The sequence below is a fragment of the Plectropomus leopardus genome, chromosome 11 (assembly GCF_026936395.1).
Source record: "Plectropomus leopardus strain MGB_pleo_1.0 chromosome 11, ASM2693639v1, whole genome shotgun sequence".
Lineage (NCBI taxonomy): Eukaryota > Metazoa > Chordata > Actinopteri > Perciformes > Serranidae > Plectropomus > Plectropomus leopardus.
The window spans coordinates 34766260-34784639 of record NC_142186.1 but is presented as its reverse complement, the minus strand read 5'-3'; the positions used below and the strand labels follow the sequence as shown (position 1 = coordinate 34784639).

At 44.0% G+C, this 18380-nt stretch overlaps 1 protein-coding gene across 2 annotated transcripts; it reads left to right on the top strand.

Moving 5' to 3' along the window:
* Nucleotides 1-1063: 1063 nt before the first annotated feature.
* onecutl (one cut domain, family member, like) lies at nt 1064-17469 on the top strand. 2 transcript variants are annotated; one of them, XM_088084704.1, is made up of 3 exons: nt 1064-1502; nt 1924-3273; nt 12942-17469. In XM_088084704.1, the coding sequence occupies exons 2-3, from the start codon at nt 2232-2234 to the stop codon at nt 13250-13252; spliced, it is 1353 nt and encodes a 450-aa protein (XP_087940830.1). In that variant the 5' UTR covers nt 1064-1502; nt 1924-2231; the 3' UTR covers nt 13253-17469. The 2 variants fall into 2 exon arrangements, with proteins under 2 accessions (XP_087940830.1, XP_042345160.2); XM_042489226.2 differs by having other exon boundaries at nt 1064-3273.
* The last annotated feature ends 911 nt before the right edge of the window (nt 17470-18380 follow it).

Here is an 18380-nt window from a genome sequence, read left to right as displayed (position 1 = left end):
TCAAGTGTTGGCGCTGTGAGTGAATGGAGGCGCGTGCTGAGTGCTGATGAAGAGCTGAAATAAACACGAGCGTCACTTGGCAGCTTTTGCCCCTAAAATGTGGCGCGAGAGGAAACAGAAAAAAGAGAGAAATGCAAAATTCTTCAGGAATGTTTGGTGCTGTAGAGACAAAGAAGGGCTGGGGTCTGGTGTGGAGCGGGCGCAGCATGGTGGGAATGGATGGATCTTTTTCTGGAGTCAATAAGTTAGTGAGACCATTTACATAATTGCATATTCATCCTAAATTCCCTTTTTAAAATGGGTTTGGGGCAGAGATACTCAACCTGCTTTGCTTGGGGGCCACTTTTGCAAAATGACAGGGGCCAGTTACATCAGCCCCATTCATGTTTATAGGATTTTAGTTTTTAGGACATTTCCAAGATTTAAGTATGTTTCTTTGATTTCAGTCTGTTTCTAGGATTTTATGGCATTTCACAGATTTTAGGACATGTCAGGATGTTTCCAGAATTTTAGGACATGTCTCAGATTTGGGGGCATTAATAGGATTTTAGGTTGTTTCTAGGATTTTAGGACATTTCCAGGATTTTAGGACATTGGGAGCTTAGGCCGGACCTCTGTCAGGGGATGCATAAGATCCTCCACTGACACTTTTTTTTTTATATAAACAAGCCCTATTTTGATGGTGTTTTATGCACTCTGGCATCTTATGTTTACTAAAAGTACAAAAAATCCCTGAAATGTATTCTCTAGCTCTGTGTCTTTCAGTCTCCATGTTCCAGTTACCTCACTGTGACCAGAGCATCACTTGTTACATGATGAGGAAGAAACCGACATTGCAGCTTGCAGTTTGTGATGAGACACAATAAAGAGCCGGGCGCAGCGCACTGACCAGGATGCGCGCACATAATTCATAAGTTGTGCATGCAATCAGCTGAAGGAGGCTTAACCTGTGGGGTTATGAGAAAGGGAGCATCTCCACCTCCACACCTCCCCCGCCCAGTCACCCCTCCCTCCTTCCCCCCCGGAGAGAAAGGGTTAATTGGAGTAGGAATTTCATCGCACATCTGTCAGATTTTTAAGGCCGTGACGCACTGAAAGCAGAGAGTCAATGTGAGCAAGGGGGAGGAGGAGGAGGAGGAGAAGGAGAAAGAGTTGGTGGTGAGATCGATGAAGTGGCAGGCAGAGGGAGGAGGAGGAGGAAAATCTCACGAGATAATGAAAGAAAAAGAGGAGAGCTGCTAGTGGAGAGCAAAAAAACGAGGCAAGACCCGGAGATTTTTTGGAAAACAAAAGACCGAGAAACGGGAACCGGAGAGAGAGCGCGAGAGATTTCGGTGTGTTAGCCGCAGATGGTTTTTGCACTCTTGGTTTTGGTGAATGTAGCACCCCGGGGCGCAGCGGACCAATTGTGTGAATCTGCAGGGCTGCTCGGCGACACAATCGGAGACATGCACAGGACGGACAACAGCCGCGGACGCGTTCTGAGAGGTGGATCATAAAAGGTAGGATTCATGGAGCTCCGCGAGGCTTCACACGTCGATGTTTGTGTGTCTGAATCGCCGTCGTGTTTTTGGTAGTTTGTTCACGCGTCGTTCACATTCATTACATGCTGGAAATATGCAAACGCACCCAATACGCACCTAATGCTGAGCGCTTCGCATGCGCGCTCCTTCTGTCCGGCCAACTTTGCATAAAGAGCAAAAAAATCGCATGTTGCAAAAATGAAGTGATTAAAATGCTGATATCGATGTTTTCTGCCGGGATGTGTGAGATAAAACGACTAAATGCTTCTATTATTGTTTTGTCTTTGGATGCACGAGTGTCGATTAGTGTTTAATAGTGAGCAGACAAACGTTATTCCCTCTCTGTGAGCATGAAAGTTGAAACGGAGCGGAGTAACAGCGGCTGTCTTGTCTCACGCAGGCACAAAGCTTCTGCCGAGGAGCACAGCTGAGCACCAAAGACACCACAAGAGCTGAGGATCAAATCTCAGGCAAAGCTCCTCATGCTTCTGCAAACTGCCTTTCTGGGAGTTTGAGGGAGTTTGAAGACAGTACTTAACGTTATCAGATAATTAATTAGACACCCCATAAGCCCGGAAATCAATTAATTCACAAATCGATAAATCCATAGTCTGGTGTAAGGAGAGCGCGCAGACTGTTGGCCCCGGCTGCTTGAACAACAATAACAAGAGCAGAGCCACAGCACGCGTTTATCTGCTGAAAGTGAAGATGGATGGGAGTCTCGGGGAGATGTCCCTCCACAGCCACTCCGATCTGGCTCACAGTCAGGACGGCAGGGCCATGCTGCACTCGCGGGACCTTTCAGCTGCTTTCCCCAGGCCCTCCCTTGGGGGACCCTCCATGTCCCTGGAGCCGGAGCCCCGTCCGCCGGGCTTCGACCACTCCATGTCTGCACTGGGATACAGCGGCGACTCCCCGTCCAGCTCCGGCAGCACCTACACCACCCTGACCCCCCTGCAGCCCTTTGACGACAAGTTTCACCACCATCACCATCACCACCCCTGCCTCCCTGTCAGCAACGTCATCGGCAGCTTCACCCTGATGCGCGAGGACCGAGGCCTTGGCACCAACTTCTACAACCCCTATGGCAAGGACCTGGCCATGACGCAGAGCCTGTCGCCGCCCTCCACGGGCTCGGGCCTGGCCTCCTCCATGCACGGCTACGGCAGCTTGGGCAACAGCCCCAACGGCAACGGCGGCCAGATGCTCCACGCCGGCTACGACGTCCACGGGGGGAGCCTCTTCTGCCGGACGTCCGATTTTGGCCGCGAGATGTCGCCGCCGGGTCTGGGAGGAGGCGACGTGTCAGTGGGGCATCAGCTGAATAAAATGGAGGCCCACCAGCACGCCCCGGGCCACCACGCTCACATCTACAGCCAACACTACCAGCCCCACCACCACCCGAGCCAGCAGGCCTCCAAGATGGGCGAGCACCTGCACTCCTCATCGTCCGGCTCGTCCTCGCCCGGTGAGGGCATGCTGCCGGGCTCGCAGGGCAGCGGAGGCGGCGGGGAGGAGATCAACACCAGGGACGTGGCCCAGCGGATCATCACTGAGCTGAAGAGGTACAGCATCCCCCAGGCCATCTTCGCCGAGAGGGTTCTGTGTAGGTCACAGGGCACGCTGTCTGACCTCCTGAGGAACCCCAAGCCCTGGGGCAAGCTCAAGTCCGGCCGTGAGACCTTTAAGAGGATGTCCCGCTGGCTGCAGGAGCCCGAGTTTCAAAGAATGGCCTCACTCCGGCTGGAGGGTAAGATCTGGCTTTGCTCTCTATCTGCCTCACACACATGTACACACTGTGCTCACACACACAACAACAAACAGACACTCGCTCTCCTCTTGTTTTCCCCAAACACCTTCCTTCTCCATGTCTTCCAAAAAAACAAAACCCTCCTCTGCAGCATCAGTATGCAGCTCAGGTAGAAACATGAGGAAAAGCATCACACTGATGTTTCCTTCTTGAATGCAGCACGGCCTCCATCTATTGTCTCATAATCACAATTTAGCAGCACACAGAGACAGTTTGAGCTGCAGAGGACCATATGTGCCGTTCCTTTGTTTACTTTGCTCCCAAACAGCTCCTATTGATCTGTACAGTAGTTACAATAATAAAAAAAGCCACAGACATTTGCCCTCCTCTCAAACGAAGCATGAAGATCAGCGGTTGGCAATTTAATCGCTTTTGAGCCCACAAAATAATTTGTGCAGATATGCCCATTCTGGAGCGATTGATTAATTCTAGCAGTGATTTATATCTGCTCAGCGCGCGGCTGAAGTTGACTTGGCAAGGTAGCTGATGCAAATGAGGCTTGAGCTTCTGCCAGACGTCTTTTATCAACGTCGTCACCGAGGCAATTACTGCGAGGCTAAATACGAAAAAAACGCGGTCCTGCTCCGAGGCAGCAGCGTCGTCACTTTCCTCATATCTGTGAAAACAAGTGGAGGGTTGTTGCTGATGTGGAGGTGATCTTTAGTGCTGCATCAGCTGACATAATTAATTGGTTTTGATAATCAATTTATTGAAGTCAATTAGCCAGAAAAACAGGAGCTCCTCAAAATGTGAGATCATTTTAAATCCAATATATTTGTGGACTTTTGGCTCATTTTTCACAATTTTCTTGAATTTAGTCAGATTTTTTTGTTGCACACCAGTTAGTATTTATACAGATTCTACAGGCTAAAGATTTTTTTGAAAGGCACATTGTAATCTGCTGCTTGACATTTAATATTCTTTGGGGATGTGGATTGAAGAGACGACAGCACGCTGTACAGTGCCGTGTTACAGTGTTGTCCCTCCACAGGGACCAAGGGCCCATCTGATACACGCAGCACAGAAACAGATCCAAGTGAACACAGTAATATGAGAGGAGCATACGTGTGTGTGTGTGTGTGTGTGTGTGTCTCACTGCGGGGGTCTGTGAGGAGGACGTGTGTGTGAGCCTGCCCAGTTGATCACTGCTTTTCGCTCTCTGTCAGCAACTCGACTGATTAAGCTCAACAACACAATGGAGTTCATAGGTAATGATTGTGCACTCTTGCAATCCCTTCACAATTATTGATCTTTGATTGTTTGGCTCTGAGAGCACATGTGTACATCCTCCATTCAGCAAAACGTTACAGCAGCCCTTATCTAAAGACGAGTTATCTGCCAGTTTGTTGTGTAATTTGACAGAGATTTTGTTTGATGAATCTAATCGTGAGAGCTTTGTATGGAAAACGCCTCTTCCTGTCTCACACACACCTTATCTTCCTCGGGATAAAACAGCCCCTTTTTGTTCTTCTAATCATCAATCATTCTCTCTTTATTTTGCAGCATCTTCATCTTTCCAAACATTATTTTAACGAGTCCGAGAAGCCGATCAATCAGCTCATAAAAAATTAAAGTCCCTGCACAGAGAAGTGTGCTATAATGTTTGACAATGCTGCTCTCTGCGCTCCCACACACTCTCAAACTGCATATTTAGTTCTTGGCAAAGCCACAATTTGGACAGCTCGGCACTTTTCTACATAACCTACTTTCCGAAGGGGGTTGTTGTTTTTTCCCCCCCCCCCCCCGGCCAACCCCCTTTTGTTTAATTACAAGCCTCTATTGATTTCCATGGGAAAGAGCAGCACGCCTTGCCCACACACACCTCGGCCGCATCGGCAAATCGAGACTGGAATTAGAATGCGCGGTGCCCTGTGCTCCTCAGTCTGAAGATAGCTCAACTGCTCTCTGCTTCACGCCTCAAGTTTTAAGATGATCCTCCTTAATGCAGCACTCGCTTAAACACATAGAAGGCCCTTCAGTGTCAGCCGGCAGCAGCGTGTTATTTCCATAACTGTGTCTCTGATAGATGGAGGCTGCAGAGCTCTCAGTAATTATGGAACGTAGCCGCTGCCATTTTGTCTTTTTCAAATAATTGTCTTTTCTGCGGAGACATTTTGCTAAACACGGAGGAGGTGATCCCTGGGATTTATCCGCAGTGTCTTGTTTTTGTGTGGATTACTGCACTGTATATATGAGATGCATCTGTAGCCCAACCTCAGGCGGTGGAGGAGGCAATCAGGATTTAGTCGGAGGAGAAGGAGGCAGGATAAAGACCACACAGCCATGCTCCGACACTTAAAGTCAAGCAGTGTTGGAGGGGGGGATCAGAGACTATAACTTTAAAGATGATGGCCGAAGCCCTTGACTAAAGGTCTAAATGAATAAGAAAGGTCAATGCGGTTTACGTGTCGGCTCCAGTGCCTGCACCACCCCCACAGTAATGAAAGCCACAAAGCCTCGTCCACCTCTCGCTGCGTACAGTTCACATCCTCCCAGCGAGGCTCAAAGGTCAACGCCGATTCCATTTACATATCAGGAATTGTAAACAGGCGAACCCACAAACATGCTTTTTTGTTTTTTTTATCTTGGCTCTTGCAGCTCCCCCCACTCTGGCGCTGAAGGGGTTAACCAGCCTCTGTGGGTCGAGGAGTCTGAGCTGCACAGATTTAATCAATAATTTCTATCAGCCCCTGGCCCAAGAAATCAGCAGGGGGTGGGCTGGGGGCTGCGGGCGGGGGTGTTGTGTGTGTGTGGGGGGGGTGTTCTGGCTGGGAGGGGGGGTGTAGGTTGAGACGCCGGGGGGTAGGGAAAGGGCTTTCGATCACGTTTCAGCAACACGAGACAGGGGCATACATCATGATTAGGGGCTGTTCCCACGATCATAAGAAGCCTATAGGGGAATATTTATGTCTGCAGGAGTCGCCCCAGCGCCGCCGATTTATAGCATGGTAATTGTGAGCCTTTTACACATGATTACAGCATAAGGAAGCATTTAGTTAATGGTCGGCGTTATGATCGTCAGGACGGCAGAGAGCCGAGGATGGGATGGAGGCGAGGAGGAGGCACCCCGACTTCTCCAACAAGCCATAAATCCGCGCTACAAGCCAGCCGTAGCCAGCACTATCATGTCACTCCTTTCATTAAGCTGAGAGTGCACCACTGTACACCTCCCAACCCCCCCAGCACAGAAATATTGATGGTGTAACGCCAGTGAAAAATGTAGCATTTGGAAGAAAAAAAATAATAATTTCACTTGTAGTGATATTGACATGCCGCTGACATCTTGGCCTGTTCAGATTTTAATGAGACGTGGTTCGATAACTCTCAGAAATGCAAACGAGCGCCCCGGATGCCCAAAAGCTAACAGGCACCTGTAATCTCCAGTTGACAAGGGTGCATCCCCGAGTCCAAACACTTCCTTCAGATAATGATTCAGAGGAGGACGAGCACACACACGGGGAAATCACGGCCAGATTTATTCATGTCCAGTCGAGTACTTTAGTTTCAGAAACTCAGCTGGATGTCGGGGCAATCAAAGTCTAACGGCGCCGCACACACACATGCACGGCTCCACGCCCGCCTCTGAAGCTGCTGTTGTTGATGGCACTCGTGTGGAAAAGACGGCAGTAAGGTCACACTTATCTCTCAAGCGCTCTGCTAATGAGAGGAATTTGCTGCTGTGAGTTTGAGGAGTGCAGAGGCGGTCATACAGTAAACATCAGGCCGCGCCGTGTGAGATGTTTCTCAATGGGAACATGTAAGCCAATCAATCCAACGTGTCGGCTCTGCTCTCGCTGCAAACGCCACCATCTTAGCTTCATATCATGCGTGTTTGGAGCATGTGTGAGTGGGATTGTGTCTCTGCGTGTGCTGGGCTTTGAAATATTGGATTTCAAGGTTGTTTCTTGCTGTTATCTCCATCTAATCAAGTCATTTTGGTCCATAATAGAGGACCATAAACCTTGTTTAGAAGTGGAGACATCTGACAGTGAGGCGACATTATTTAAAGAAAGTTTACACCACAAAGAGGCACCTCAAAATAAAAGTGTCATCTTCTGCCTTTTTGTTTCAAAACCAGGCATTTGGGAGGAAAACGATAAAGAATAATATTACAACATTTTGTGTGGGAATATTGTATGGATACACAGATGCCAGGTATCATTTAAAAAAAAGTTATTAATATTGCAAATACAAATTAAACTCTTGGTAGATGTCTTGAATAAAAAAATTAATTGCTTTTTCAGTCCACTAGATACATTTTGTTGCAATAAAAATGACTGACGTGAGATGAACAGAATGGAAACGTTATCTTATTAGATAAAACAAATGTTGTACAAGACATTTCCCCCTCAGGATTTGGTAGAAATGTGCATTCCCACCGCCAATAAAAATATAATAGTAACAGAAGACTTTTATTGAAATTAAATGCATTTCCACCGTAAAGTAATGCAGAAAAGGCACAAATTTATGTATAAAAATTCCCGACCCGAAACCCCAAGTTTCATATGTGTCTGACCCAAAGTTTATATGAAATCTTCAACCTTGCTTTTTGTACCATAATTTGATAAAAGGAAATATATGTCATAATACTCAGTGTATTGCAAAACATTTAAAATCACAATAATACTGTATCTTGACCTAAGTTTCATGATAATATTGTAACTTGGGGTTTCTGGTGATTCCCAACTCTGTTCAAAATACAAATATGTCATTAAGCATGCATATTTCTTTGCATTTATTAATTCATTTATATATTTATGTTCCCATTATTCACTGGCAGGGTAGCAACTACTCTCTCTGTGGTTCACACAAGTAAACATTACTTCATAATTTTAAAAAACACAAATAAAAAATTATTAAGGCAAAAAAAGGGAACGAAACACAACAAGAAAATGGGCAAACTACAAAAATAACAATAAAAGAAAACAAAACAATTAATAACAACAAATGAATGACAATATTATATATATATATATATTTAAAATTGATTGTTTATTTTCAAAGGGACAGCGCACAGTTAAAGGCACCAGACTTAGTTAGCGGCTGATTTGCATCTGTTGTCGGGCAACAGGTAAACAAAAACAAAAAAAAAGTAGCCTTCATCGCCTAAAACACCACAATAAATAAACGACCACAAACTTTCTTAAATTCACTACATACAACCACACAAAAGACCATTAATGTGAACATATCACGCAAAAAGATGCAATACATAAAAGTCCATCAGTATAACATCAGCATGACAGACGGTAAACAAGAAAATCATTGATGTTGACACTTATGCAGATTTTAGCTAAAATTTAAATGCTGTGAACCTTACAGTTTATATAACTCCAACAATGAACCAATGTGCCCTCACTGTGAATAAATAATCAGCAAAACATCTGATACAAGTCAAAGATAATAGTTGCATTACTGAAAACAGCAAACAGCAGTGACTGAGAATAAAAAAAAAGAGCATCATAGATTTCTTTATTAATGACAAAAACATCTGAGATTGTAGGAAAACTTGTCCTGTGTCTGAATTTTAAATATTTTCCCTTTTTTCACTTAAATCGTTTGAACATATACAGTAGATGTGTGACACTGACATGTCAGATACGACAGAATAAGAAACCAAAAGACAAAACAAAACAAACTGCTTGGGTGCACGAACATTATTACATCTTTGATGATCAGCGTATCTGTTGATTATTGTTCCAGTCCAGTGTCGTCTCTTTAAGTTTTGTATAGTCCGTTTTTTAAAAAACATTTTCTTTCTGGTTTTGCTTCTTGTAGTCTCAGTTTGTGTGCCAATTTTTCCATTGAAAAGATTTCTTCCACGATTGTTGGCCATTGGTGTTTTGTTGGTTTTTTACTCTAGTTCCTCCTGACAGCTTTCTTGCTCACCACTTGCAGTGTTTTGATCAAATATCTATTCCTGGCAACAACATTTTCTTCAGAGAACTTACGTAGTTAAAGCACCAAACAGCTGTTAGGGACCTCATATCCTTGTTTGTTTTCTTTTAAATCCTTACCATTTCCCAAAATGCAGTTATCCAAAAAACATGAGAATGAAGGCACTCTTGCCAACATTTCTGATGACTGTTCAGCTGCTTTCTTTTCAGTTTTGGTGTAATAAAGAAACAAATCAGTTTCTTAAATGTTTATGAATTAGTGTATGAATGATGTATCTTCCACATATTCTGCCAATTTTTATCTGAAATTTCTACGTTGAGTTCTTTCTCCTATTTCATCTTGATAATTTTTATTTATCCTTTATTGAGCCAGGAAGGTCTCATCAGGACACAATCGGTTACAACAATATGCAATATCATAAAGCAGCACAAGTGAAAATAGTGAAAGAAGAGGGCTATTCAGAGCATACCAGTGACATCTAAACACATTCCCCCAAAGGTATGAACTATAAAAAGCAGCAACATGTTCCCTTCACTTAATTTGTACAAGAAACAAGTTGAAATCATCACAGTGTTTTGGCAGAATTCTTCACTTATTGTGAGAATATAAGACATTTGGGATCCTTTTTCTACACAAATATAACGTGTTCACATGGATGTAGCTAACCACGGACACAAGGCGTTTCTCTTGTTTTACAGGATTTTATTACACAAACATGCACTCACACATGTTGTCAAGTGTGCCATGAGAACTAAAAACACACAAAAAAAATCACAATATAAGTTGATCAACACATAAAATCTCTCTACCTCATTGGCATAAATAATATGCTCAACTTAGAGCTTGACCACGTTAACTTAAAGAGGAGAACAGAAACGGCCTTGAGCGTTTTCACAGCTCGTAATTTTAATTTTATCTCCACAATTCATCTTGTGCATCAGTTTGACCACTCAGCCTATATTACCTTGCAGGTGAAGAGTTCAGCTCTTAGGAAACACAGTAAACAAGGGAATACATTAGTTCAGAGACATATATTTTTAAAACTGATCTTATTGTTAATAAACAAAAGACACACAAAGCATCATTTAATTCAACTCAAATATTAATAATAAAATTAAAAAGGTATAACTGCCACTTATAGCAGCAACAGTGGACACTATAAGTCCTAATTTAACTCTCAATAAAGTAATGTTTCAAATAAAACACATTTTAGCACAATCGGTAAGAAAATACACTTTTGTTTACAGATTTCAGGCCTCCAGGCCAGTGTTCAATAAAGTCCAGCATTGGCACCAATGCACCGGTCCTCCCTCAGTGTGTGTGTGTGTGTGTGTGTGTGTGTGTGTGTGTGTGTGTGTGTGTGTGTGTGTGTGTGTGTGTGTGTGTGTGTGTGTGTGTGTGTGTGTGTGTGTGTGTGTGCGCACAAACACGCTTGCTTACACTCAGAAACGCGTTTGATACCATCAGCAAAACGTTCGCTCAGCCGCGCAGCGCTGATTGAAACCTCTTAAAAGTGTGCATTTAGGTAATTGCACGACTCCCCCAAATATGTTTTAGTCCACTTAAGGCTTCTAAACACCCCGAGCAATGCCGACTCTGCTTGTTTCACTCACCCCTGACGTAACCCGCCTTTAATAGAAAATAAATTAGTTCCCCCTAAAGTGATTATTACTCACTCAGTGCCGCCACATGTAAATGACTTTTATGAGAAACTAATGATGTTGAAGTGTCCACTAAGGGAAAGAGAAGAGAGGTGGAGGGAGATGGACAGAGAGGAGGGGTGGTGGTGGGGGAGTTGGCTCGGTACACAAAGGCAGAGGTTGGTGTTGTGTTTCCTGTAAATACAGAATTACAGCGTGTTGGAGGTGAAAGGTTCCGCGATGGATATGCAGAGAGAAACATTCAGCCTGAATTTAAAATGCTCGTCTGATTCTCAAAATGGATCTGAGCTCAGCCCACACATACACACACACACACACACACACACACACACACACACACACACACACACACATATCAGCGTCTCTCACACAAAACTGGCCCTGCTTTTTTTTTGCACGATATATTTAAAAAAATAAATAAATTTCAGACTTTTCGTGAGGAAATATTGATTATATAATTGGGCAGGCTGCCGCAGCTACAGTGGCGTTTAACCCAGACCCCGAGTTTGTATTTTGTGGTTGGTGTAAGCGAGTCTGGCATTAAAAAGACAAATTAACACAAGACTTCATCACCTCCATCACCACTTAAAAAGTTTGAATACGGAGAACTTTGACATCCAGCTAATTTTTCCTCTGTGGTATAAAAGAAATATGGAAATGCAGAATATGAAGGGAGGCAGAGTCTGACTAAAATATGGCAGCTTTCTCAGTCAGTTTATTCTAAATGCAAACACAAGATGAAAAAATCATCATTTTGTGTATCTTATTTGTCAGTAATGTTTCTTTTGATTTCTGGGAGCAGATTTCAGTTAAAATATAAAAACAGACACCAGTGGTGGAGTATAATTAACTACATTGACTTAAGTACTGTACGTAAATGTGAATTTGAGGTACTTGTACTTTACTTGATTATTTTCTTTTTGTACTATTTTATACTTTTACTTAAAACTACTACTTTGCAGATGAATATTTTGCATAAAAATCAGAAGAAGAGTTTATAAATAATTTATTTTATTATAAATTAAATTACCCAACAATTTACCAAAGCACAAGTGGTTGATTAATCAGTCAGTTAATAGTTGCCAACAATTTTTATAAATGCTTTGGGGTTTGGGGGTTAGCTATTTCGCTATTTTTTAATTTTGAGTTTTTGGATGTTTTTACTTCTTTTAAAAAAAGTTGTGTGGGTTCTTTTTCCCCCCAAATTTATCTTTGATCATTTTGAGTTTGGTGGTGTTTTTTTCCCTTTAAAAATAATTTAGAGGTTGTTTTTGGGTTTGTTTTTAAAGATTTGTCAGCTTTCAGTACTTTTACTTTGAATACTTGAAGTACACTTTCTGAGTGAATATAATTACTTTTGCTTATGTACCATTTCAAAGCAGGACTTTTACTTGTAACAGAGTATTTTTTTACAGAGCTGTATTAATATTTTACTTGGGTAAAGGGTGCAGATACTTCTTCCGTCACTGACAGACACAGGAAAATAAAAACTAGACTCCATGTGTGTTTTTTAAAAATAGATTTAATGATAAATAAGTTGCAGGAATGACATCATAAGAAAAGAAAACCATGGAGGATTTTTGCTGAAAATAATCCCTGTTGGGTCCATCGGTACTTTTGCAAACTGAGTGCTTCACTGTGCATCTGTTTGTGTGTTTTTTTGGAAGACACGGCCTTATTCAGTGGATGACAACACCAGATTTTGTCTGGAGGCCAAATCCATGTAAAAATATACAGTGTTTTCCAAAGCAGCATAATGAGAGCCGTGCAGAGCTCCGGCCTGGATGTAGTTATCTGTTTTCTGCCGGCAGCAGCTCACGGGCAACACGACGTGAAGGGTTGAACATCTTGATTCCTTTACTGCACAATGAAACAAGTTGCTGATTCATCTCTTTTAACTAATCAAAGTTGCTTAGCTAATCTGTTTTCTTTCAACAAATCCACTTTCCCTCGGCTTAATCCATTTGTCCTAGTTAGCCAGCCGGTCTGTTAGCTAACCTGCTCCCCCCCTTTCCTTTTTTAATTTATCTTTTATCCGTCTGCCTGCAGCCTGCAAGCGGAAGGAACAGGAACAGAGCAAGCTGGAGCGCAACCAGGGCCCGAAGCGCACCAGGCTGGTGTTCACAGACCTGCAGCGGCGTACGCTCATGGCCATCTTCAGGGAGAACCACCGCCCGACCAAAGAGCTGCAGGTCACCATCTCCCAGCAGCTGGGCCTGGAGCTCTCCACTGTCAGCAACTTCTTCATGAACGCCCGCCGACGCAACGTCAACAAGTGGGCGGACGAGGGCCGTCCCTCCTCCACGGGTTCCTCGGGCTCAAGCGTTTCCTCCTCCGCAGTGTCCTGCAGCACGGCATGATGACGGACCGCCGAGGAGGCGCGGTGGGGAGGGCGCTGAGGGAGCAAGGGGGCACATAGACTGGTCTAGGCAGAGATCAGCCGTCATAAATGTCCTCCTCGTTATCAGAAGGAGCGACGGAGCCAGCTATTATAGATGATTTTATGAAGATGAAGCATTTTCCCAAACCAAAGTCGATCGCTCCCTTGAAATAGAAGGGGGCGATACCCAGAGTGATATGAGCGCAGGGCGCGAGGTCCTGCTTGTATAGTCAAGGGCGCAAAGATGATTTGACTCAAAGATGAGTCACGCCCTCACATAGACTCCATCTCATTGCATTATTTTGAGTATCTAGATTAGAGATAATGAGGGTATTACAAATCAGGAGGAAGCATATTTTGGTGTACCTTCTAAATCTTTACTCATCTCTCCAGACATGAAGAATCAAGAAGTGCTCACATGTGGGGAGCTCCATCGTGTAACTTCTTAATCAAAAGTGTTCATCATCCAAAGACGTTAATCCTCCCCGCGATGTTCCCGTTTTTCCTCGAGAATCAAGGCGAAAGAGGAAGAAAAGGCTTTTTTTTAATCTTGTTTTTTCTGAAGAAGCTAATTCTCCTTTTTTTTTAGCATGTGTTTTCAACGGTGGCGTTGTTCCAAGTTCGGAGCCTGGAATTATCAGGACGGTTCTGTAGCGGCCTTGACTCCACGCTGTCAATCATTCACCGCCAACAGGAGCCTCTCCTGTGTTTTAGGAAAGTCGGTCCCGCCTTGAATGAATCAAGAGTTTTCGGGGGGGGGGGGCATCTCGCCATACGCCAGGACAGAATCAATAAACACAAGTAGGACGCAGACTCGTTGGTGCAACCGTCTAGCTTTAAGACTCACACCGAGCTTCCAAACGAAGCTCCTCAGCCATGTTTGACTCAAAATTAAGCCAAAAAAAAAGAAAAAATGAAACACGGAGGCTCGGCGGGAAGAGCTACACAATGTATAGTGACATTATTTTTTTCCACTCATTTCCAAACACCTCTGCTCCAAATCTTTTTTTTACAGATGTCTAGAAAAATGGAGGAATGTGATTCTTTCAGCCCTTTTTGTACAGATTTCAAGCACATCGCTCGATTTATAGAAACACGATGGAAGAGTGGGGCGGTTTGTTTCAGCCCTGCTGACGTTACAAGGTCATTTTTTTGGTCCACAAAGGAACGGCTTTAACACGCCTCCTTATAGCCAATAGTGAAATCCAACCAAGAACGTTTCAAATGCAATTGCTGATCTGATCAATGTATTTATTACTGCATTTGTGTATTTATTGTTTTGTTTTTTTTCCCTTTTTTCTTTTTCCTCTCTATTTATTTGGTTATTTATTTATGCTATCTATATACTGTAAGTATTTATTTAACAATGCTCTGTATGTCTGTGTGAACTGAGTACTTTTTCTGATGGGCACTTTTAGCTGTAGAATCCCATCGTAATACCAAAGATTAACATTGCCTCCCTGAATGTACGGCCTGAATCCCCAAAACCCCCAGTCCCCGACCCCGGTCCCGACCCCCTGTTCAGCCACCCAGTGATGTTGCGTATCTCTCTCTCTCTCTCTCTCTCTCTCTCTCTCTCTCTCTCTAAGGCCTGGCCTTTGGGTTTGTTTTTTTGTTTTTGTAGAATAACGGGGATTTCTTTACTCTTGCAAATGTCTCTGCGGTCAGCTCTTAACGCCAAGGCCAAAGCTTGTTTGAATGTTGTGATAATATTTATAATTAATACTATGAATAATAATAACAATAATAATAATGATGATGATGAGGCATCCCATAGGTTCACAGGTTGCTTGTAAAGTTGTGTTCAGACCAATGCCATCCGGCGGAGTGTGTAAAGTGTCCGGGGACCCACTTAAAGCGCCGTCTGAGTCCTTCAGGGTCACATGAAAACATGCGTACTGTGCGTCTGCCTGGGGAAATGCATGATTGTGACCCCCCCTCTTGTCCCATCTCTCTCACCTGCCCCCCTCCCCAGTGCAGTGCAGACACTCCTGTCTATGTCCGACTCCGTGTGATTTCACCGTCCCCCCAACATGCCGAGCCTTGTGACAGTTGTCTCAGTTCCATCAGGGCTCTTAGGATTCGCTCTTTGACCTTCTGGGTTCTTAAGGTGTTTCTTGGGTTTTCATTTGCTGGTTTCTAAAGGTTTGTACTCCTGGTTTGTTCTCGTCTCTGGATCTCTGATTTGGTTGCGAGGCCTCTCAGGAGTGTAGCTAAACTTCTTAAAGAGTTTGTTCTAGGGATGTCCTGACGCCCCCCCCGATCTGAGTCATTGGATATCGAGTATCTGCAATACTGAGTCCCGATCGAATACTTGTATTTACCTCGATAATACAGCTGATACAGCTGCACGGTGCACACTTCAAGTGTTTTAAAGTTATTAAAATCATTCTGGTGTATGTGATGATAGTTTAATAGCTCTGCAGTGCAATGCAAGAAAAAATGTCTGCGTCCGAAAAGTTCCAAATAGTTTTTTATTTTATTTTTACAAAATAACAAAGTAAACAAACTGAAAATATAGTTTCTAGTTATTGGAATAGCAGCATCACAAAAAAATCTGCAGCAAATTTTGCTCTACGTTTACCACTCCTGCATTATGCCGGACAAACCAAAGGATTGCAAGGAGTGCGTGATAAAAATATCTAGATCAGTTAAAAAATGCGTTGATCCCGATCCTTCAGTACCGATCCTTCAGATCTGATTGGGACATCCCTAGTTTGTTCATCATCTTGTAAGAATCTGTGATTTTGATGCGAGGCTCCTGGGACTCTCTATTACCCCTTTCCACCAAATCAGCTCTGGTTCTTGAACTGGTTTCGTTTGGGACTATTTGTGCAAACCAGCAAACGTTTCCACCACTCTTGAGTGGAACCTTTGTAATTGACTTTGCGTCACCAACGCAGGGCGTTGCACAACGGAAGTAAACAATGGTACCAAGATGGCAAATCACATTGTTTACCTGCAAGCTTTTGTGACATTATTAATAGGGCTGCACCCGACTCAGAATTATGCCAGACGAATCAGAGTTCGTCTGGCATAGGCAGTTAAATACAAATTTTTAATGTTGCGTTTTGTTTTCCATACAGAGTCCCGGGCTCTGCGGAACGTATAGTGTGTCACCTAATAGAGTAAACAAGCTAATGGTGCTAATGACAGGTTGCAAATGTGCAACAACATTTTTTGTAGACTCAAACAAAAGCCTGTATCCTATTGAGCTGCTGTGAGCTGTAAAATCAGCATTTCTTCACCTAATGGTGCAATCTCTCTCCCTCTGTGCTGCTGCCTACATGTCTGCAGCTGCAAAGAGGAGCGTAAAAGTAAGAGCGCTCAATCTGCAGCAAAATCTGGGGACCAAAACTACCCAGAAGTTCACTGCACAGAAGTAAACTACTCCTCGAGTTGAGGCAAGCTTCCAGCTGATGATTCGAGCGTCCGACTTTCAAGGGGCAGCGCTACTATCCATAAAACCAGCACATGTTTTGAGCGGAACCATTAATGGAAGACATTGCACAACAAACAGTGGAAGTAAGATGGCAAATCACCTCGATTACCCGCAAGCTTTTGATATATTATTACAGATATTTGTTTTTATCTAAAAAAATGAGCATGGACCAACTTTTCATGATGCAGAAGACAAACAGTTGTGAAGACAACTATTACATGCAAGACTCCTTCGTCTCTTTTCAACCTGCAGAATATGCAGAACATGTCTTGTGATGTCTTCACAGTTTGTTCTTCAGGTCAAGAAAAACTTCCTATTTTTGTCAAAATGCTCCAAACGTTTCAAATTTAGGTGTGCGAACCAGAACTGAAGCCGTTGCATGTTGGTGGAAAAGGGTTAGAAGAGCGTTAGTGGGGTTCTTGGAGTTCGTTCCAGGTTCTCTCAGGGTCGTTTGGGTTCCCCCGACAACTTGCAAGTGATTTGTATTTCCAGCATTTCCTAAATCACGAGAAAATCACCCAAGATGTGATTCTGTGACCCCTGTGTGAATGCTGCCAAAGAGTGGTGAGGCTAGCTTGGCCATTTTCCACCCGTCTCTCTTTCTCTCTCTTTCTGTCTTTAACGGTGGAAGGGGGCGGATTGCCGGGGCCCCCTTCACAGCGTGCACTTGAAAGACGGGCGGTCATGAAAGAGGCCATCGACTTTTTCGCGGACTTCAAAGGGGAGGCTTTTTTCATCCCGTCTCCTCTCTGGGTATCTGGTCTGGGGTCCGCTCTTGGCCAGACCTGTGGGCTTTAGGGGGCATTCAGAGGGGGCGGGGGGGAGATCAGAGAGGAGGCTGAATCATCCAGAATGAGGATGGTGGTGTAGGAGAGGTCGGGGGGTTTGGGGGATAGGAGGTGTTGGAGTGGTGGGGCATGGAGCTGAATTAAACTTTAATGAGCAACAATTGTAAGCATGCTGAGAGCAGGGGGGGGGGGTGCGCGCTCAAGTCTGTACAGGGGGGGAATAAAAAATAAAAGAGCTGGGAGGCTCCTCTGCTCGCTACTGTCATTGTATCAAAGCTGAGGTGACACCTTTCAGGTTGCTCTTTGTCTCGGAGACCGCGAGCCTAAAATGGAGACAGAGCTTTTTGTATTGAGCCACCTTCTGCTCCGTGTCAAAGCAGGGAAGCTCTTCCCGTTCTGTACAGATGGGAGGCGTTGAGGGGGAGGCAGGGGAGAGGCTGCTGCAGGTGATCAGCATTGCCATTTTAGCCTGCGGCACCCCCTAGTGGCTTTTCTAGAAACTTGAGCAGCAGCAGCCGAGGACGCCGACAGAGCAACTCTGAGGGGGGAAATACTGACACAACTGAAAGCCGATATATACTTTCAGAATAAAAAAACGAAAAAAAGATTTTAAAAAATAGTTTGATAAACCAAAAAAACAACCAAAGATTGATGGGTGACTGCTGAACCGTGATGTATCTTGGGTAGTTTTAGCAGTTTCTTATCAGAGCTACCGTAGCACTCAGAGGATTCAAAAAAAAAAAAAAGCACCAGTGGGGTTCGGCGTGCTGATTATTTATTATGTTGAGCTGGAACTGAGAAACTGACATGAGGCAGTGTCTTCAGATGGAAGTCTCTGTGAACCCCAGTGTCCCCCCCTGTCTGTCCCTGCCCGTCCC

Coding starts and splice junctions, on each gene's coding strand:
- onecutl (XM_088084704.1), top strand. CDS start 2,232: ATGGATGGGAGTCTCGGGGAGATGTCCCTCCACAGCCACTCCGATCTG. Junction 3,274..12,941: donor GGCCTCACTCCGGCTGGAGG/GTAAGATCTGGC, acceptor GTCTGCCTGCAG/CCTGCAAGCGGAAGGAACAG.